The sequence below is a fragment of the Leptinotarsa decemlineata genome, unplaced genomic scaffold (genome assembly GCF_025532065.1).
Source record: "Leptinotarsa decemlineata unplaced genomic scaffold, Ldec_3_MD MMD2_tig00026330_RagTag_RagTag, whole genome shotgun sequence".
Lineage (NCBI taxonomy): Eukaryota > Metazoa > Arthropoda > Insecta > Coleoptera > Chrysomelidae > Leptinotarsa > Leptinotarsa decemlineata.
In genome coordinates this window covers 11162665-11185148 of record NW_027412690.1, presented here as the reverse complement: position 1 = coordinate 11185148, position 22484 = coordinate 11162665, and the positions used below count along the sequence as shown (strand labels likewise).

The window sequence follows — 22484 nt, the reverse complement described above, 5'->3', positions numbered from 1 at the left end:
ACGATTTAACCATTTTTATATCATCAGGAAGTAGATTATAAACTTTTGGTGCTGAAAATTCCACTGACCGTTGACTAATTGTTTTTCCACATGTCGTTTCATCGATATATTTTTTGTTCTAGTGTTGTGATAGTGTTCAATTGCTTGCAATTTTATTTTATTTCTGTGGATATTGATCAGAATCCGATAAGTGAAGATTTGTCTTTTTTTCAAGAATAATAAGCCGCTGGAATAACTTATATTTTTTTGTAAATTATCCTCAAAATCCACTTTTGCATAACGTTCAAATTATGTATATTATATGGAGATACGCCACTCCATCCTAGTATTCCAAATGATAACTGGGATTGTACTAACACAAGATATAATGTTTTCAGGTTTTCTGTATTATTCTTGAGTACTATCTTTTTCAAGAATGTGTGTTACATTGTTCACCACCAAAGGACCTAATTCGGGTAACTATATAGTTGAAATATGATGTAAATGGTAAATAGTGTGATTTTTCATCATTCATTGTTAACCTTTTGAATTTGAACCAGTCACATACACCAAGTGAGTCTTGTTCGGCTTTATTTTTAACATCTGTCCAAGTTTCGTTCTCATAAAGTATTGCCATATTATCATCCACCTGTAGATCGATTTATCATGAGACTGTTTATGTACAGAATGAATAATAGAGGTCCAAGAACTGTTCCCTGTGGAACTCATAAAATTACGACTTTATGTCGCAGTTTTGGAATCTGTCAAGGAAGTTAGGAAATGAAGATAATTCCGAATTGATGTATATACATTGAACTTGAGGTTTAAAGGATTTAACACCCCTATTGCATAAAACACAACAATGTGAAACATTTTACAGTTATTAGATTTCGAAAATTTACAATGAAATAGTTTGAAAGAGATGACGGTAGATAAGTTTAAAAAGAATCTGAAAATGATTCCATTGATGAAACAGAACACCCCTCGATAAGTATGTTAAGATTTTTTTTATTCATTTACTTTTATATGTCGCGTTATGAGGTTGAGAGAAAGAGCAGCTCAATTGTATAATCAAAAAATATTTCCATATCATTTTTAAACAAAGCTGAACTCCGTTTATTTTGCCAACAACTCATTCAGGTTTATTATTATGTAAAATGGAAAAAAAGTCAGTATTATTATTATTATCATAAATGACTGAATAAGAAACCCATTTCAGTTATTACGTCCTATTTTGAAATTGTCAAATTTTACATTTCTCTAAGAAATTTTCAAAAAATATAGTTTCTTATGAAAATTTCTGAAAATTCCCAAGAAGAAAGTCGTTCAGTTTCTAATTTTATATCCCACCAATAATTTCAACTTCAATTTTCAGAAAACATATGCAATATTGAACAAAAGTCATTTTTTATTAAAGAAATCAGGATTCTTTGTCGACCTTTTCTTAAATCAAAGTATCTTTCACAAAAAAAAAAGTTTTATTCATCAGTAACTTGTCGTATTGAATAATTTTGGCCATCAAAAAGAGAGCTGAGAAATTATTTGAAAGTTTCTGAAATTTCTTCAGAGTTGGAAAAAATCTAAGTATTATAATCAGTTTTTTCTTCAGTGATTATCTTCATTTCCTAACTTCCTTGACAGATTCCAAAACTGCGACATAAAGTCGTAATTTTATGAGTTCTACAGGGAACAGTTCTTGGACCTCTATTATTCATTCTATGGTGTTTTTTGTTTTAATTATACTATGATATAAACTAGCAGAGTAGAGAAACATCTGGTTATTTTATTATACTTTGTAGTTAGTTACAGTCCCTAATTATAAGCATGCATTGTTTCTTGGGACAATAAACCGAATTGAATAAAAGAATCTATATTCAACTAGTTCATAACTTTGAACGCATGGGTGATGCTTTTCTATCTACGAATACCGAAAATGAATCTGAAACAGAATTTTATATTTTTTGAATATTTTTTTATGAAAAACTGTGAGATTTGGACCATACAGACAATCTGCGAAATTAAAACTGGACAAAACCAAGCTCTCGCAAAGCATCTATTTGATTTTTCTTTATAAATATTCTCTACTACTGTAAATTAATTTGAAACATCCATATGCTCTGCGAATTTGTTCATTGACATGTTTTTCTAAACGAAGATTTTCATCCATAATGACTCTTAGGTTTTTAGCACCAGTTCGAGTTTATCTTATCCCATTCAAATTTCCACCAGACTTTTTACCAAATTTCTATTAATTTCTGGATCAAAGAATAGAATATTCGATTTACTAGCATTAATTTGTAGTATCGTCTGCATGAAGGTGCATTCAACAACATTTCATGTTTGATAATTTGACTTGTACAAAGCGAAAAGAGAACAGACCTAATTATTTTCAATTGGAAATCAATTTAATTCAATTTTATCTTGAAAGAAAGCACAATTATATTTAAAATTTTATACTATGAAATGAAAAGCCATAAAAAATATGCAGCAGATGATTTATTAAAGTAAATATAAGTTAATATTGCTAATAAATAGATATGGCTAAAAAACTTGGTGGCCTATATTCGAAAAAGGCCCATTTCCAAATCGTCCTTTCTCAACTACCTTCAGAAACTACTATTTTGCCAAACATTCCAATAATACTACAGTTCTAAATAGACATTCATATCATTTCAAGTGATATGTAGGACGGTGGTGAAACTCTAAAAATATTCTAATAAAAACTTGGCCGATGTTCGAACAGCTTGCTAGACTCATGGTGGGCTTCAACATCATCTTCGTCTAAAACTTTGTGCTCCCCCAACGCCGACCCATGGTTGTTAAACTTTTTGCCACCGAATTGTCTCTGGTTTCCATGAACTTTGCCGTTAACGGACTCCTTGTCGAAGTGGAACCCTTTCTTAGATTCTCCTGCCTTGAATTTACCATCCAAGTGTTCACCTTTGGAAGAAGAGGCTCCAGTTTCTCCGAATTTGCCAGACTGGCCATGGAAAGCGGCATTGCCACCTTCGTCGTGGGCTTCGTCGAAGAACTCTTCTGTTTTTTCCGATTCGTCCTTGTGGTGGGAAGTGGAGAAACCTTTCACTGTGTGTCCTTTTCTGTGACCTTGCTTGGCTGATTTCTCGGCACCGGTTTTTCCTAAGTGGAATATTCATTGAATACAGTTTTGTTTAGACGAGTGGGTTTTGACAAAAATTAAAATTCGACTGTATGAGGATTAATGACTGAAATGAAAATGATGAATAGTCTTTATTCATTGATGAAAGGCATGAACAAGAAAAAGCAGAGGAAGATATTAGCACTGAATTTGAATATGACACTATCAGTTCCAACATCGACACAAATAAAAAATACCATATTTTATAACGGTAACAAATTATTCTATCACCTATCAAATGAGATAAAAATTTTAAGATTATAATAAACAATTCAAACATACCGTAAAAATATTCTATTGACGATTGCTTTCTATTTATTGCATGAATTTTACTGTAAGAACTTTAAATTTGTGAAATCCGACTTTTTCTTCAAATCCTAGTTATCTATACATTATCATTAGAATGTATATGTTTATATTTATATTGAACTTGTATTTTATATTTACACATGTTTGTTGTTAATGTATCTTAGTAACTTTAACCACTGTTATGAATTGGTACAAAGCAATTGTTTATACTGATAATTTCAAAACCTATTTTGTACATGCAATTGCATTTTATAATTGCAAATGTTTGTTGTTAATGAGTTTCGGTGTTATGAATGAAAAAAATGTGTATTGTGATGATATTTACTTTTTTTCAAGTACTTGAATTATATATATCTGTTGACCAGTAAGATGAAAATGTTGCAGCATTTTTTTTAATTATTTGTGCGTCTACTGTATTCTAATTATAATTATTATTAGTTTTCCTACCTGACTATTTATTAAATCGATAAATATCTAAAGATGATCGTTGTCTTTTCTTTTTATTTGTAAACAACTTTGTCAATGAGAATTACGTTTTTCAGACCATGAAGTATATTTGATTTGATTTCAGTTGTTTCAAAAGTTTTGTCGGTTTCAATTTTCTATTGAAATAAATGAAAAGTTTTCATACTAGATGTAGTCGAATAAAGGGGTGAGCATGATAAAAAATGGAAATGATAATGGAAGGGGATGAAGAAAAATAATCATAGCTTGTAGACACTTTTATCTTTTGAGCAATATAGTCGTAGATTGTACATAACCTCAATATATTCAAAACCTGATGGCCAGAGTTTTTGTTATCTTAGTGATACATATTCAAATAAGTTATGTTTCTAGAAGAGAACTCCAAATTCGCAAAATACAATCAACTGTCCGATTTGCTCGTTTTACTGAGGTGATACATTATCTAGCTTAATATTTGTGGGTTCATACTTCTGACACACTCTGAAGTCACATGTCTATGTTGAGCAAGAATTCGAGGACATGAAAATAACAATCTACTGTACTAATAGACCAACGCAATCAGATGTTTACATCTATAGTACAATTTCATAATAGTAGACACCAAGGGCGTCGTCAACGGAGGGCAGGGGGGCTCGCATTGCCCCACCTAGAGATCAAATGTAGCTAGCCGCAAAGCGACCAAAGTGTGAGTAATTGACTTCCTTACCTATTAATAAGTTCCGCATCGCATGACAAAACGTAAATAAATTCACAAGGTTCAATGTATATTGTAGAAAGTATTGAAATATTCAGAATAATATCAAGATTTTGACATCCGTTTTTAAAATCGCCGCCATTATCATCACGACTATATCAGATTTGCCATCAAACAATGTAAAAGTACCTACGTATGATGTAGGTATGGTGTGTGTGTGTGTGTGTGTGTTATGTGCATTGAATTTCTTTCTACGACAGGCTGCGCATTGACGCGGGAGATTTGATTTTAAAGAGTCACATTGAGCAAAGGAAAAAAAATGCAAGCTACCGTTCAGTAGATATTCAAAATGAAATTATGGTATTTGTGGAAGCGTTATTGAGGCTGATATCATGAAAAAAGTGAGAGAAGCAGCAGCATATAGTGTGCTAGCAGACGAAACAACTGATATTTCTGGCACAGAACAACTATCGATTGGTATGTGATATTTTGATGAAGAAACACAGGAAGTCCAAGAAATGTTTGTCGGATTTATTGAGCTGAAAGATTTGGATGCGAAATCGATTGCATATAGCATAGATGAGTTTCTGACAAACGAAGATCTGAATATAAATAAATGCATTGGTTTTGGTTTTGATGGTTGTTCAACGATGTCAGGAAAAGACAGAGGGGTACAAGCGATCTTACACAAAATGTACACCAAAGCCCCCTGCTTTCATTGCTCCTCCCACAAACTGAATCTATCAATGATCGAAATTCACTTCCTGAAATTAGAAATGCCATGGGAACCGCCAAAGGTACTATAAACTTTTTTCGGGAATCAGTTTTGAGGAGGAAGTTGATACCTGATACTTCCAGACTTTGCGATACAAGATGGAGTGAGAAACACAACACCGTCAGAGTTTTTAAAAAAATCTTCCAATAACTCTGGAGGCCTTACAAACATTATCTCAGGAAGGAAATAGTGCAACTCGGAAAAGTGTTTCCAACTGCATGCGGACTGGAGGAGGATATTACATTTATGCCGCGTATTACGGGGAAACAACGTCATAGAAACAATCATCCAGCAGAAAGCCCTTCAGAATACTGAAAGAGGTCTTTAGTAATACCATACTTGGATTCAATTATCACCTCCCTTGAAATACGTTATCTAAGTTACACCCGACGCAGATGCAGAAGTTGACAACTGAAAATCTGAAACAAACTTGTGAATCTATTGTCCAGTTTTATGATTTACCGAACATAAAGAATGAAATCGAACTTTGGCAGCAATTGTGGCACTAGAGGCTTAAATCTAACAAATCTTACAGTTGTTGATGTCCTAAAAGAAACAAATTCCTTCTTTCCCGAAACGGAAAAAGCATTGAAAATTTTGATCGCTCTACCATGCACGACCTGTACAGTAGAGCGATCCTTTAGCAGCCTCAGAAGACTGAAAACATGGCTGAGAAGCATCATGGCAGAAGATCGTCTTAATGGTCTGGCAATGACGAGTGTACACAGAGCTATAGTAAATAAAAACATAAATAATTTCAATCATAAAGTGGTTGAAAGTTTTGCAAAAAATACCCCCAGGTTATGTTTTAATTAAATATTATTTTTGTTGTACTGTGTGCAAAAGTTTGATTTAGTTGTTGTGCTGTCGAGGGCTTGTGAATTTTTATACATTGATATCAAAACCGTTCTTATTACAATCATCATCGAGGCAAAGACTTCCAAAATGTAACGCTTCATGCTTTCGACTGAACCAGTCGAAATAATGTTGCCACATTGCCCCCCCTTAGTCATAAGCTGGCGACGCCCTTGGTAGACACTGAATTCTCAGAAATATTATAGCATTAAAACAAAAACGTTGTTGTCATTGGTTGTGATTCTAAATATATTATCATTATGTTTCCTCATCTGTTTAGAATAATTTCCCTACGCCACTGCAAGAGACAGACTAAGGCAGAACGTCAGTCATTTCTGAGAATTTAGTGCCTACTATTTTGGAATTATAGTATAAATAATTGTCACTTCACAGGGTAGTTTGATTCGACTACAGTATGAAGATAGTGATGATAATTTTCTTGATATTGATTCAAAAGTTACGGAAAAAAATCTTGGATTCTCCATTAGCACGAGAAAATCACTTACCTTCATTTCCAAAATGTTTTCCTTCGTAGTAATTCTTCCCATCATGATGTGCATTCTTTCCGCCATCTGCGTCATAAAAATGAGCAGACTCCCCTTTGACATCCTTGAACGCTCCTTCCCCTTTGAAATGCCCTAAATCATCGTGGTTCACTTCTCCGCTCGAAACTCCATGTAATTTATGAAAATTACCTCCATTCAAAGCTTTGCTTCCTCCCCGAAAACTGTTATGACCTATTTCTGAACCTCCGTGGAGTTCAGCTCCTCCGAACCCATGGGAAAAAGCAGGAGATATATGAGAGGGTCCAACTCCGCCGAAATGTTGACCAAAACCGACTCCTTCATGGATCAGTTTGTATCCCCCGAAGCCAGGTCTTCCACCGAAATGGGATCCGAGTCCTCCAAAGGGGGGCCCGTGCCCTCCAAAATATCCCTCCAGGTCTCCAGCCACAGGATAGCAGGTACATGCAATAAAAAATAAGAAACAAAGTGAAGACAACATTTTTATGCGTTGCTTGAGGTACCTAACTGAGCTTTTATTTATTCAAAATGTATTTATAGTGAAATGATTGTGGAGAAACGTTTTGGTTGAATAGGTAATATCTCATTATTGATGAATAATACTTCTGGTCTGCGTGAGAATGTCCAACCTTCAAAATTATAATTGTCGGAAGAAAAAAGTGGAGTGATTCGACATTGAACCACCCATTGTTGTAAGTAGACCATTCATCAGGACTGAAGAACAAAAGTTTGTTCAATTACCGAAGTATTATTTGTTAAACAGTAACAATGCGATTAAGAGTAATAATGGATTCCACATAAAGAAAACGGGTAATACGAGTGTAATCGTTTATTGGGATTCATATAATATAATATACAGGGCTATTTAAATTCGTCTCTGTACATGGGGATCTCGTAAACGGTAAGAGATAGAGTGTCGGTTGAATTGTGGTAAAGTTGCATATTTTAGGCACCTATTCAATGATGTAAAAAATCGAATATAGCTCTTTTGGTTCTGGAGATATACCGGGTGTCCCAGAGCTTTTAGGCCAGCAGATATCGCAGTTACCTGCAGAACAAAAATTAAAACAAAAATATGTATCATAGGAGAACACAAGCACTTTCATGCAGCATAGCAAAATCCACCCCCTGGTAAACAACCCCCAAGAAACCACCCCTAACTTTTGTTTTCCAAATGGCACGCCCATGTTTGTTTTGGTTCAACTTACAGTCTTTTTCATTTCTCGGTCAATGATGTATCATGGTAGGTAGAATGACATGCAGAATCATAGAAAATAAAAACACAAATGAAATATTAATGTTTAAGGTCATCTGTATTTTGATACATGATACTACAGAAAATGTTCAAAATGTTGGCCAGCACTTGCCACACATGCTTCAAGTCGCCGAATCAGCGCGCGAGTACAGGAAGCCCTAATCATTTCCGGAGTAACGGTATGACAAGCCTCTAAAATTTTTTGGGTTAAATCGTCAATATTCATTGGTTGTGTTTCGAAGGCAACTCGTTTCAGATATCCCCACAGGAAAAAGTCCAGTGGCGTGAGATCTGGAGAACGTGCAGACCATCGGACAGGTCCACTATTTCCAATCCAACGGTCTCGAAAAGTATCATTGAGGAATGTAGTATATACATTATGGTTATGTGCAGGAGCACCATCTTGTTGCCACCACATTTGTTGTCGTTCTTCAAGTGGAATATCTTCCAGGAGGGCAGGTAAACAATTTTCCAAGAAATGTAAATATCGGTGGCCCGTCAAAGTGTCTTGGAAAAAATGGGGCCCGATGAGTCGTCCATTATGTAAACCACACCACACGTTCACACCCCACATTGTTTGGAACTTGGTTTCTCTAATCCAGTGAGGGTTGTCCTGTGACCAATAGTGCATGTTATGTCGATTAATAGTACCATTATTATGGAAGCGGGATTCGTCACTCCACAAGATTTGATTGAGGATGTTTGGATTGTCATGGACTAAAACTTGAATGTGAGCAATGAATGCCGTTCGTCTTTCGAAATCGGTAGGTCTGAGTCCTTGGTGTAAATGAATTTTGAAGGGATGATACTTGTACTGTTTGAAAATTTTTTGCACAGATGACTTACTGATCCCAATCTCTACCGCCAATGCACGAACCGAAATATGAGGATGTGCTTCGGCGTAGGCCAACACATTTATGCAATTTTCCTCAGTTCGCACGGGAGTAGGATGTACTTGATCTGTTTTCCCTGGAAATGATCCCGTTCGCATGGTATTTTCTACATACAAAAACGTATTACGACCTGGTTGTCGACGATCAGGAAAGCGCTGCCCATACAGCCTCTCCGCAGCACGTTTATTCTTTCGGCATTCACCAAAAATTAAAAGCATATCAACGTATTCGTTGGGAGTGAAGGTAAAAGGCATTTTGATATACAACAACAATATCACGACTGATGGCAATGTGTCATCCAGATATCAGAGGAATGAAAGGAAGCACAAAAAGTTCTAACATTTTATCGCCTCTTTTTCTGCGTAGCGTCCACTTTTTCTGGTGTCTACAATGCAGAACAATTCGATCAGTCCAGTTAATAGTACCCACTAACGTATTCAATTTTCTCGAACAATTATGATATATCGTGGGTTGAGAAATAACAAGAGCTGTCAGTTGAACGACAAACAACATGGGGTTGCCATTTGAAAAACAAAAGTTAGGGGTGGTTTCGCAGGGGTTGCTCGCGAGGGGGTGGATTTTGCTCTGCTACATGAAAGTGCTGGTGGTCTTCTATGACATACATATTTTTTTTCAATTTTTTTCTGCAGGTGACTGAGATATCTGCTGGCCTAAAAGCTCTGGGACACCCGGTATATCGCTTGACTCACGGTCGATGGTAGGTTAGACGTTTCTGGAAAACGCAGAGCATGATTTTTCTGAAAATTTCACCTCTCACATTTCCTTACCTGTTCTATCGATCTGAAATATTTTCACCATTGCGGCGTTGCCACTTCCATCAAAAAGTCCTAGCAACTTTATTTTTTTAAATGGAACACCCCGTATATTAATACATTTTTGGAATCGCTCTGATATTTTAATACTTTTTTGTTAATAATGTCCTATACCTATCTCTATCTGTTTTCGAGATAAAAAATAAATTGTGCTAAATATGGTCCAAAACATAGCCTTAATTGAAATTAAGTACATCAGTACTCTCAATTCATGAAAAGTTGATATTTTGACGATAGTTTGGACAAACTCGAAATATTCAAATTACACCAAGAAATCTACTCCATATCATACAGGGCGTGCTAAAATTACTATTATTTCCATTGTGCATAAAAGTAGTCAAAATTTCAATTTTTCAAATGAATATTTATCGAGTATATTACTCGAAAATTGAAAGATGGTGAAAAATGCTTCAAGATGATATACATGTCCCTATACCTAAATCGTCAAGTTTCCTTAATAAAGCCGTTTTTGTGAAAAAATAGTTATTCACGTTTTACCTACAAGTGTTGAAAGTGGCATTTTATTTTGTGAGTGGGGATTATTGCAAAACGAGCGTCAGCAAGTGGAGCAAACTCATGAGCAAAATAAAATCACTTTTAGCAAATGTATCATACAATTTTTTTTGCATAACGTTACTGCTGATAATAAAAATAATTATAGGGTCCATGGGATTTGAACACACGATCTTTGGATTACAAGGTATGTGTTACAACTACATACGCCAACTCACGTTATTTTAAGGAGGATTATTGGTTAGTCATGAAGGACTTTCTACAGTTGGACTGAATACTACTTCGTCATCGTCAGTAATTTCACAGGGATTTAATTTTACCAATAGCATGAACTGCATGTGTGAACTTTTCTAAATGATTTTTTGGTAGGTGTTCCGATTGAAGTGTTTCTATCAAAGAGATTTTCAAAAACAGTTGTACAAAAAATAATTTTTAAAAAATTTGATTTCTAGGTAGCCGTGGAAATATCAAGCTTATGACTGTTTGGTGACTTTTATAAGTTATTGATAAATGGTTATTGACGGTGTTTCAAAAAATCGCCAAAAATGAATGCAAATATTGATTATTCAAACGAGGACAATACTGTTAACGTTTTGGCATATTTTTATGCAAATCCAGAAGCTTCCATTCGCAGTGCAGAAAAAGATTTAGGTGTATCACATGCTTCAGTACAACGAATTTTGAAAAATCACGGAATGCACCCGTATAAATTTACCAAAGTTCAAGCTCTAAAAGCAGAAGACTTCGAACGTGAATCCCTTTTGATTCATACACGGGAAGATCGGGAATTTTTGTCAAAAATAATTTGTAGCGACGAATCAAAATCTACGAGGGATGGTATTTTCAATAGAAGAAATAAACATTTTTGGGCTGATCATAATCCTCAAGTTACATTGACGATCGTTGGTTTAGGCGTTTAGGGCCGTGGGATTGGCCACCGAGATCACCCGATCTCACGCTACTTGACTTTTTTATGGGGTGTTTTAAAAGAAAGGGTATACAGTACTTCAGTGCCTACCAAAGAAGAATTGCGACGGCGAATAGTGCGGAGTATTGAAGATCTGGATCCCCAGGAAATTGAAAAAGCAACTACAACTCGCGTACAAAAAAACATTTTAAAGTGTTTAGAATGTAATGGACGACATTTTCAGCATTTATTGTGAAAATGTGATATTTTGTTTACCATTTTGTTATTTTGAATCATCCTATTCTGTTATTGTCTGTACTTTCACATGTTTTAGCCCACAAAATTTTACTTTTTACCTAGAAATGACTGATTTTGGTACAGTTGTTCCCTGGAAACTTTGAGCCATAGTTGAGGAAATTATTTTGTAACCTTACAAACTTCCTCTCATTCATTGGTGTTAATTCAGGATACATTTGGTTGAATTTTTTACACGTTCTGACAATGATTTGATCACTTTGTTCATGTGTATAATAAATAATTTCATAAGAACTTCGTTTGAATAATCGATATATTTGCATTCATTTTGGAAGATGATTCGAAACACCGTCGATAACTCTTTGTAAATCACTTATAAAAGTAACCGAACTGCTATAAGCTTGATAATTCCACTGCTACCTAAATCCAAATTATAAAAAAATAATGTTTCTAGAAGAAGCGACTTTATTGAAAAAACTTGACGATTAAGGTATAGGGACATGATATATCATCTTGGAGCATTTTTTACTATCTTTCAGTTTACCGAGTAATATGCTGGGGATTTCATTTGAAAAATTGAACTTTTGACTACTTTTATGCACAATGGAAATAATAGTAATTTTAGCACGCCCTGTATGATATGGAGTCGATTTCTTGGTGTTATTTGAATATTTCGAGTTTGTCCAAACTATCATCATAATATCAACTTTTCATGAATTGAGAGTACTGATGTACTTAATTTCAATTAAGGCTATGTTTTGGACCATATTTAGCACAATTTATTTTTTATCTCGAATTCAGATAGAGATAGGTATAGGACATTATCAACAAAAAAGTATTGAAATACCAGAGCAATTCCAAAAATGTATTGATATACGGGGTGTTCCATTTAAAAAAATGAAGTTGCTATGACTTTTTGATGGAAGTGGCAACGCCGCAATGCTGAACATATTTTAGATCGATAGAACAGGTAAGGAAATGTGAGAGGTGAAATTTTCAGAAAAATCATGCTTTGCGTTTTCCAGAAACGTCTAACCTACCATCGACCGTGAGTCACGCTGTATAGTGCTATTAGGTATTTGTCCACCATCGTTATTCATATTATTATTATGTTGACTTATTTCTAGTAGATTCATGTAAGTAGATTCAGTTCAATCTCCCTCTTGAAGATGATCATTAGGTGATTAAAACACGTGTCGATGTGTTAAAAATAACGGTTTGGTGTTGGGATACTTTATTTCTTCGAAATCACTTATATATCAGAATCAGAAATCAGAATCATTTTATTCATCACAAAAGAATACACATTGTGTATATGATGGAATCGGCCGATACTTGATGAAAATCCATAACTAACGTATTCCAAAAACACTTTATTGTGAGATTTTCACTAAATTGTTTTACAAAAACGCAACACGTGTTTCGCCATACAATGGCTTCATCTGGCGTGTCTTTCAACTAATTCTACACATTCAATACTAAATATATATATAGTTTATGGAGTACCTGAAATCAAAGTACCTGTAAACGAAGTACCTGAATTTTAAGTAGCTGATATTTTACCTGAGTTTCTAACGAATTAAATTACCTGCACTTATGTTCCATTTTCACATTTGAAAAAATATATTCAGTAACGGAGAGTTATTGAGTTCTAATTGATCATTCAGTAAATTACCCGAATTCCTGAATCTATTGATTTCTAAACATTCTAGATGATTAAGTTTCAAACTCTTCTCTTCTAAATGTAACACCTCGTACTCATGATTGAACTCGTGTCCTTCTGCTAAAAGATGGTTTGCAAATGTGGAATTGGTCTTTCTATTTACAAAACTACTCCTATGTTCTTTGATTCGTTGGAAAAATGTTCTTCCTGTTTACCCAATATACAGTTTTGGACAGGAGCCACAAGTCAGCTTATATACTCCTGATCTATCCGACACCAAAGTTTTGTCCTTATTGTTTTTAATAAATTTACTTAGGTTATTATTCGTTCTATAAGCTACGTTTACGCCTTCTTTCTTCAAAAAACGGGCAATATTCCTGTTTGGTTCCCCCACATATGTCAATGTCTTATAACTCACGTTATCGCATCTTGAATATGGGTAGACCAGATCCATGGCTTGCTTTTGTCGTTTTTTGGAAAGAATGGAGTTTACAATATCTACCTTATAACCGTTATTAATCGCGATTTGTTTGATCAAATTCAGCTCTTTCTGGAAATCCCTATCAGACAGTGGAATATTCAATAATCTGTGAATCATACTATTGAATGCAGCAACTTTATGCTGGTACGGGTGTGTGGAGGAATTATGTATGATAATGTCCGTGTACGATGGTTTGTGGAAAATTGCAAACTCATGTTTATTGTTATTTTTCGTAATGGTTAAGTCTAGGTAATTTATTGAATTATTTACCTCCCTCTCAGTGGTAAATTTTATTGACGGGTGGATGGAGTTGGCATATTCAATGAACTTGCCTAATTGCCTATCTGTACCAGTAAAACATACTAAGATATCATCTACGTATCTGTACCAGTACAAAAAATTGTTGGCTAACTGATTATTATGGATTTCATACTCTATGTTATCCATGAAAATTTCCGCCAGTAAGGGACTCAAAGGATTCCCCATTATTAGTCCTTCATTGCATGAAAAGAATTCTCCGTCAAACTGGAAATAATTTTGAGACACACAAATGGTGAGTAAATCAACAATCTCTTGTTTTATCAGTGGATTCACATGGTTTTTGTCTAAGAGACACTCCACTAGTCCAATTGTTTCAGTTGGCGGGATACTGGGAAATAAATTTTGGACATCGAACGATATTAATTTTGAGTTATCTGGGAGGATTACGTCTTTAATATCATCCACTAATTGATAAGAATTATTTATACTAAATTTAGGCTTGAAATTGGTATAGGTTTGAATCAATTTAATCAGGATTTCTGAGATTTTAACAGTAGGTGCCGTTACGAACGATACCACTGGTCTAATCGGGAAATTGGTTTTATGTAATTTAATAAGAGAATACAGTTTTGGTGGTTGTGGATTCATGATCAATGCTCTGCATTTATCCTTTCCATTCATAACCAATTCTATTGTTTTGAGAGTTTCCTTAACCTTTTTCTGGTACATAGTTGTCGGATCATTCCTCAGAATCTCGTAGCTTCCTGAATTAAGGAAATCTAGAGTTTTTCCTATGTAGTCCTTTTTATTTAATGCAATAACCGTTCGACCTTTATCTGCTCTTGTAAAAATCACTTCATTATCTTTAACTTTTTGCTTAATTGATTTTGCAATTTTACTTTCTCTATCAGACTGAATTTGATCAACTGGTTCAGATTTCAAAATGTTTGCCGCAACATATTTATTATAACTACAGGTACCTCTCAGAGCCAGCTCTGTTTCTATACCTAAACATTCTATGATCGTAGAGTTAATATATGGTTTTATGTTATGACTGAGACCTTTTTCTAATAATCTCGTTTCCTTCAATGCAAATTTTGTGTCGGATAGATTTACAAATCTGTCGAAAAACTTATGATTAGAATAGTTTTCCAAACTTTGGGCTTGTTTCTCAGTAAGTTGAAACTGAATCAATCGTTGGAGTTTATTCTTTTGTATCAGATATTTTTTATGAATTATATCATTAACTTTTTCACGAGCATCTGTGTCCAAAGTTTGGAATTCTATATAATGCAATCTGAATAATAATTCAGAATGTATTACTTTCAAATAAACATTAAATATATCTCTCTTACAATATAGGAATTTTCTTTCTACCTTCATCCATTTGTTTCTTCCATGATTGATTGCTTCTTGGGCTGCTATACTTCTATTGTTGGTCTTCAGGGCGGTAAATTTGGGATGTACTCTGTTTTTAATACATTGGTTGAAAAACCAAATGTTTTGTGTCGTTAACGCACATCTTAGAATTAGTTTAAATATATATATATATATATATATATATATATATATATATATATATATATATATATATATATATATATATATATATAAAATGGGGATGGACAAAGGGATTATAAAGTGGGAATATGGTACAACTGCAGCAACGGGACACTATTTAGTGATATAAATATATAAAAAAGAGTATAATAAGAATGTACAATTATAACAATTAAACAACGAATTCACTTGAGGTTTGTACAATTATAATTTTAAAATATAATCAGGAGCCCAGAAACTCTTCTACGCTATAGAAAGCTTTATCACTGAGATCCTAACTGCTGACTTGCTACCGCTCATATCTATTAGATTTTTCATCTTATTGAAACATTTTACACCAACATATTTTGGAAAATTTTGACCAATGAGAAGCCTGGAAAAGGGCAGATGAATATTTTCCTTATTCCTTGTATCATGTGCATGTATTTGATCATTTTTCAGAAACGTATTTTCATTGTCCTTTATAAACAATATCAGGTTCAAGATGTAAAGACAAGGTAACGTTAGTATTTTAGAATTTCGGAATAGTGGCTTACAAGATTCTGAACGGTGAGTTTTATTCATAGCTCTGATGATTTTTTTCTGGGAACGAAAAGCCCCTAGTATGTGAGTTGAGGATCCCCAAAATATTATTCCATATTGCATAGCTGACTGTGCCAGTCCGAAATAAAGAATTCTAAGTACATCAGCTGATACTGTATCCCTCAGATTCCTAATAATGTATGTGATTGTGCTGAGTTTTGAACATAAAGTGGTGATATGGTTTTCCCATGAAAGTTTCCTATCAAGCACAACACCTAAGAACTTCATACTCTCTTTGCTTTCTATCGATTTTCCATTGACTGTTAAGTAGAGATCATTGTCAGGATTCATATTTTTTGGTAAGAATCGAATATGATAGGTCTTAGCGGCGTTTAGTGCTAGTCCATTTTTACTACAATAGTCACTGATTTCCTTTGATGCCTTATTACCATTCTTTACTAGTTGTTCATTATTTGTTCTGGACATTAAAATATTCGTATCATCTGCGTAGAGAATGATTTGATCTGCAGCAACACAGGTGTTCTTTATGTCGCTCGTGAATATTATAAAGAAAAGAGGTCCCAGAATGGAGCCTTGAGGTACACCTTTATGATAACTTTCTCTTGTCTTTGATTTAATGGAATCTAGTACAACAGTTTGTTTTCGATATCATTTTCATACACCAATCTGCACTTGTCCAATTATGTCAGTAAATTAAAAAACTGTATACAGTTGTGCTGCTAAATCCTTTATTGATTACATAAATATTGACCACTTAAAAGTTAAAGACATAAATAAAACAATGGCATCATCCAATCTCGATGAGATCCTTGACTGTTCTAGTAAAAGTTGGGTATTTTCTTGTAAAAACCGCTGGACTCATGATGACCGGATAGCCCTTGCTCCCCAATTCCTTTATTCAGTCCATAGCTTTGTTCATTCTGGGCGTAATTGTTCCCTCCAAATTTCCCATGTCCAGCATGAGCTTTATCAACTACATACTCGTTTCCGAAATGTCCTTCCTTTCGGTTCTCTCCAGCTGTGTATTTGCCATCTTTGAATCCTCCCTGTGTGGAACTACCGCCACTCTGTCCGAATTTTCCAACATGACCATCAAAGGCGTAATTTCCTCCCTCATCGTGATCTTCGTCGTAGAACTCTTCGGTTTTACCCGACTCGTCTAGATGATGGGATTTTTTGAAACTTTTGATGTTGTGTCCTTTCTTGTGATTCTCGTTTAGGACTTGTTCGGCTCCGTGTTTACCTGAAAAATCATTATCAATCAAGCCTGTGGAACTCACAAAGTTATGAGCAGGTCAATTTGGAAAAAAATCCTACAAATAAAACACAGAAAATTGAAAGGGTATTATTATATGAATAAAATTGAACTGATTTTGACAATCTCTGAGTCAAATGGTATGAAACTGAAACTAAATTCTAGAAATTCTTGAATTAAGTAAGGGCACTGATCTATCATGTATGTATAAATTGGCAGACTTCTTAGAGTGTATGGAAGAAAGTTGTACAGGTACAAACCAAAAGTATTTGGTGCTTCTTTGGATAATTCCAGGTTTCTGAAAGGCACGTAAAAGTTATCTATTTTTCTTGTATTCTGACTATGTCACTGTTTCTTAAAAAGGTTTTTCGATTGCCATGCATGGTGTAGTAATGAATATTACTGGAGTTTTTCCAATACCAAACCGTTATTTCAACACCTCGACACGTGTTACTAAAAACAGTTTTTAGTTTGCAGAGTATTGTATTTACAAAGTGGCACATAATAATATTTTTCTGCCCCTTGTCTCTGAATTGAATATCTTTCACTTGTTTCAATTCATGTTTGTTGTGAACAACAAAATTAAAAGAGATGGCTGAGTTAAAACACATAGTTTTTTGACTGTGCTTCTGCATAAGCTACCTTTCTTTATTCCTGCGATTTTTTAAATCGACTTCTGAGCTATAAAAACACCAGAAACAATGTGGAATAACCACAAAAACATACCAAATCTGAGACAAGAATTTGCTAAGCTATAATAGAATATTAGCAAAGGATTTTTCTTTAAAATACGCTTTGTAGTCCTACGTTGTGTGCAAGAGAATTCATTTTATTCATTACGATCTGGCAATGAATCTTTCTATCAAGGTTTCTCTCTAGGTTTCTCTCTATACCTATTCTAAGGACTTTCGTAGTCTATATTTTTCATAATCGAACTATCTATTTGAAACTTGATTTGCGAGCAAGTTTTCTGTCGAAAATGAAAACGAATCAAATTAGTTTTATATGCATTGAAGAATACAACATTAAATCCACACCAGCTGGATACATTCTTCTAAATAATGTCACACCTTGATTTCGGGATGTCATAATTTTTTCTGATATCAATAAAGATGTATCAATGCATGAAAAATTTCGTTCAAAAAGGAAGCATCATCTTCTATAAACAAATTTACCAGTCCATGTAGACAATCACAACAACAGAAACCATTGAAAATGTGATCATTTGCATGATGTAGAAATCTAGAGTTTCAATAACGAGGTTCAATAACAAAGGTGAATTCCTGCAGACATAATAATACAAAAAATATAAATCGTTATTTAGAAAAAACTCTTGGAACCTAAGAGGTGGCCTAGGGTTAGAGGAAAATATCAAATTTGGTCACTGCTATGTTGAAAAGTTCAACGTGGAGTATTGCAAAAAATAATAAAAATAATTATCGAAATTGATCTGAATATTTTTCTTGGAGGGCTGAATCAAATCTTAGAAAATCAGAAAATCAGTCATATTACTGAGAAATTCATGTTAATGGGGTGAAAAAATTAAAAGAAGCCTTCTTTCTGAAATTTGTTTACATAATTTCATTTTGAACGTTGGAACAAGAAGATGAATTCACTGAGTTGCCTCTTAAATCATTTGATCTACCTACCTAATTAAACAAAACTGGAAAAAAATTCAGGTAATGTTTTTTCCAAAAAATAATTTAGTTCTTCAAGTAACTAGTTAGTATTTTTGAATTTGCTCTGATATTCCTTAATTTTGATTATATCCTTTTCATACTCTGGTTCTGGAAAATTTATTTTGATATGCAACCCACCTCCTTTATCAAAATGCTCTCCACCATGGTAGGCTTTACCAGCATGGTGTGCATTGTTCACTCCATCGGTATCTGAAAAATGAACTGTCTCCCCCTTGATGTCTTTCAAAGCAACCTGTCCTGTTGTAAATCCTGCATCTCCGTGATTCAGTACTTCCCCGTTTTTACCATGACTTGCTGAGTAATGGTCCCCGATAACATTCCTGTTTTCTGCGTTGTAGATATTTTTGTCGATTTGCGAACCACCGATGAAGTTACCTCCTCCTACACCTAATCCCCCATGTCCTAGTGTAGAAACCAGACCCCCGGCATGTGGAATGCCGTAACCCACTCCTGGTCCATATCTGAAATGGAAAACGCAACTTAATTGTAATATATTTACCAATTTCATCATTGTAAAACAATTTCAACGAAAGAGAATCATTTAATTCTATTTAGTCTGTTCAATATCATCATAGTCATGCTTGATCTCATGTCCCTTTGCCGAAAGATGTTGGATTGGTCTTTCCATTCTCCCCATCCCTACTTCTGTGGTCTTTCATTCTTTCGGACAAACTTCCTTCCGCTTGACCAATATAAACTGTAGAATAGGAACCAGAAGTTCCTATTCTACAGTGGAGTTTTATCTTTGCTGTTGGTAGTAGTGTAGTATAAGTGACTTCACTAATCTCAATGGCCAAATTTATTGAATAAACAGCTTGGTTTCGTAGTTAAAAAAAAGCGTCAATAATATATCTGTCTCGAAAATTGTTTTCGTAAAATGTAATATTCAGTAGCCTGAAAATCATAGTGAAAGATGCTGCTATTTATCATTTATAACAGTGTCCGTGAAAAATTGTTTATTTGAAATTGGAAAATCTTGTTCATTATTAATTTTAGTGACAGCCAATTTAAAAAAAACGTTGAGTTATTCACGTTTATCTATCTATCTCTAGGTTAACCATGAAAATTTCATTTGACAAAGGACTTAAAGAATTTTCCTTTATTAGCACTCTGCTGTCACTAAACTAGAAATAAATCAACTGATCTAGAACTTTCCATTTCACTACTGAATAGAAATTATTTTTGTACGATTCATTTTATGTTTCATTTTAGATCAATACTTCATTATCAAAATCTGAACGGAAGAAATCAAAGATGTACAAGTGGTCTACTTTCAAGATAACAACTTTCTCATTTATTTTAAATAATTATAATGATATTGAGTTTACTAGTCTTTTTTGGATTTGGAAAATCATTTTGAGCAAAACAAACAGTAAGAGAGGTAAGAGAAATTTATATTTTCTTTCTATAATCGGAAAATTGTATATCTAATAAAGACCAGTTGAATTTGTTTATTGAAATGTTCATGAATCTTAAAAATTTACACCTTACCCGTATCCAGGGCCTTTGGCAATTCCCACAGCAGGATAATGACCATAGCCAACTCCTTGAACTCCATCACCATATCCAATTCCTCCTCCAACACCTCCGTATCCGATTCCACCGGAATATATACCTACTGCGCCAATTTTAGGCCCATAACCAATGCCGCCCAAGGTATGCCCAGATCCTATGCCCAGCCCCTCTGTACCCTTATACCCTAATACGAAACTTTCATGGCCCACACCAGCAGGACCAAATCCTGCAGCCTTTGGGACGTTATAGGCGATATTCGGGCTATGCGCAGCATATCCACCTCCGTAGGCGATTTTTGGATTATATGCGTAAGCTGATTGCCCAAGACCATGTGGGTATCCTACCCCAGAACCGTACTCGACGTTAGTGTATTTTTCCCCAAAAGGGACGATTCCGAATTGTTCACTACCACCAATCCCTACTTCGGTGGGATAAAACTTTATAGCTCCGACAAATATGACATTTAGTATGAAAGTGCAGATAACCGAATGAAGCATCTTGACAGAAGAATAGACCGAAACTGAATATCGATGAATTGTAATAAATGTATTTATACTCGGGTGGTTTTGGTTGACTAGTTTCTGAATTAATAAAGTATGTTTCTTTCATTGGCGATATTGTGGCAGGTAAACCCGATCTATTTGTGTGACCTTAAAGGTTATTATGAATCTGAAAAAGTTTGGCTTATTATTGGTGGATGACAGTTCGCTTTGGTATTACTCAAGTTGGAGTAAAAAGAAGTAATTTAATGCTTGGTTAGCGTTGAACAATGTTTACACGACGAATTATTCGAGAGGTGCGGGAAAAAGTGAATGTTGAGCCTTTGTCACTAATTAGTCTTGATTAAAAATGAATTGGAAATGACAATTAGTCTATGAGGATGTAGGTAAACCGGGAAGTACGACTTCCTTGCTTCAGGGAAATTATGAACAAACCAGATGATATTTCTGTAATGGGGTAGTTTCTGAAAATGTTAGTACGAAACTGCAGTTAATAATCAAAAGTTATCAAAAACTGTAATACATTTTTTTCATTTCTCTAGTGGTGCATTAACAGTAGAGTTCTCAAAGTGTTGGTAGCTCTCTTGAACAAAATTAGTTCACTCTTCGATTGTTTCTTTCGTTCAAATGATCAATTATATTGGCTTTTGAGACATTTCTTGAACAAATTTTATTTTGTTATCACCATAGTTAACTCTCTTTCCTGATACTGATAAGTCTAAATAGTGCAGAATAGCCAAAAATCAATTGATAATAGATAGTGTCAAATGCACGGCTGTAGTCTACATTCTTGGACTTTAGCTGTGCATTTAATACTATCAATTATCAACTTATTTTTGCTATTCTGCACTATTCAGTCTTGTATTATTAATATAATACCATTATTTTTCACGCCGACGTACACCCTGTATGGCAGCCATGTTTTTTTCTATTACGTAGACAACCATGTTGTTTTCTTTAACGCCCGTGGCCATGTTTTTTTCTTCAATCCGATTTTTCGTTCATTATTATTATTATTATATCATTATTTTCCACGCTGACGTATTTGAGACACCCCGTACATGTTTTTTTCCTAAACGATGAGACACTCTGTATTACAGCCATGTTTTTTTCTATTACGTTGACAACCATGTTTTTTTCTTTAACGCCCGTGGCCATGTTTTTTTCTTTAATCCGATTTTTTGTTCATTATTAATATTATACCGTTATTTTTGTAATTCCACCGCGCCCTTATCTATCAAATGAATCTACTCGATGCTCATTCCATCGTTCTATGCGTCGATCACGTCGCACACCTCTCTTTCCCACTCACTACTGTAAGTACGTCCCCTAAGGAATAAGCCATAGAACTCTTATATCTGATCTACTTATCAGTAGCAGCAATTAGGTTATTTGAGGTATTATTACTTGGACGGAAACAAAAGGTGTGTACTGACAATGTCAGTTTAACAGCTCTGAACCTCAAATCCGATGTCCCACAAGGCTCTATAATAGGACCACTTCTGTTTTCTTTATATACCTCAAAACATTGCACTGCTCAATTGTATGCCGATGGGATACATTTTGCCTGCAAATAATTATGTTGTGACAAA

At 34.5% G+C, this 22484-nt stretch overlaps 2 protein-coding genes across 2 annotated transcripts; both read right to left on the bottom strand.

Moving 5' to 3' along the window:
* Nucleotides 1–2453: 2453 nt before the first annotated feature.
* Nucleotides 2454–7276, bottom strand: LOC111505356 (uncharacterized). Its single transcript, XM_023160147.2, has 2 exons — nucleotides 6741–7276; nucleotides 2454–3117 (listed from the first exon to the last, which is right to left on the bottom strand). Exons 1-2 carry the CDS (start codon nucleotides 7237–7239, stop codon nucleotides 2693–2695), a joined length of 924 nt encoding a protein of 307 aa, XP_023015915.2. The 5' UTR covers nucleotides 7240–7276; the 3' UTR covers nucleotides 2454–2692.
* A 9335-nt stretch (nucleotides 7277–16611) lies between these two features.
* On the bottom strand, nucleotides 16612–20932 carry LOC111505364 (uncharacterized). Its single transcript, XM_023160162.2, has 3 exons — nucleotides 20369–20932; nucleotides 18995–19338; nucleotides 16612–17165 (listed from the first exon to the last, which is right to left on the bottom strand). Exons 1-3 carry the CDS (start codon nucleotides 20887–20889, stop codon nucleotides 16741–16743), a joined length of 1290 nt encoding a protein of 429 aa, XP_023015930.2. The 5' UTR covers nucleotides 20890–20932; the 3' UTR covers nucleotides 16612–16740.
* Nucleotides 20933–22484: the final 1552 nt, after the last annotated feature.

Bases quoted from the DNA above. Each gene is read 5' to 3' on its own strand.
- LOC111505356 (XM_023160147.2), bottom strand. From the start codon at position 7,239: ATGTTGTCTTCACTTTGTTTCTTATTTTTTATTGCATGTACCTGCTAT. The intron at 3,118-6,740 runs GTAAGTGATTTT...TATTCCACTTAG, and splicing joins AAAACATTTTGGAAATGAAG to GAAAAACCGGTGCCGAGAAA.
- LOC111505364 (XM_023160162.2), bottom strand. From the start codon at position 20,889: ATGCTTCATTCGGTTATCTGCACTTTCATACTAAATGTCATATTTGTC. The intron at 19,339-20,368 runs GTAAGGTGTAAA...TTTCCATTTCAG, and splicing joins GCCAAAGGCCCTGGATACGG to ATATGGACCAGGAGTGGGTT. The intron at 17,166-18,994 runs GTGGGTTGCATA...ATGATTTTTCAG, and splicing joins AGAGCATTTTGATAAAGGAG to GTAAACACGGAGCCGAACAA.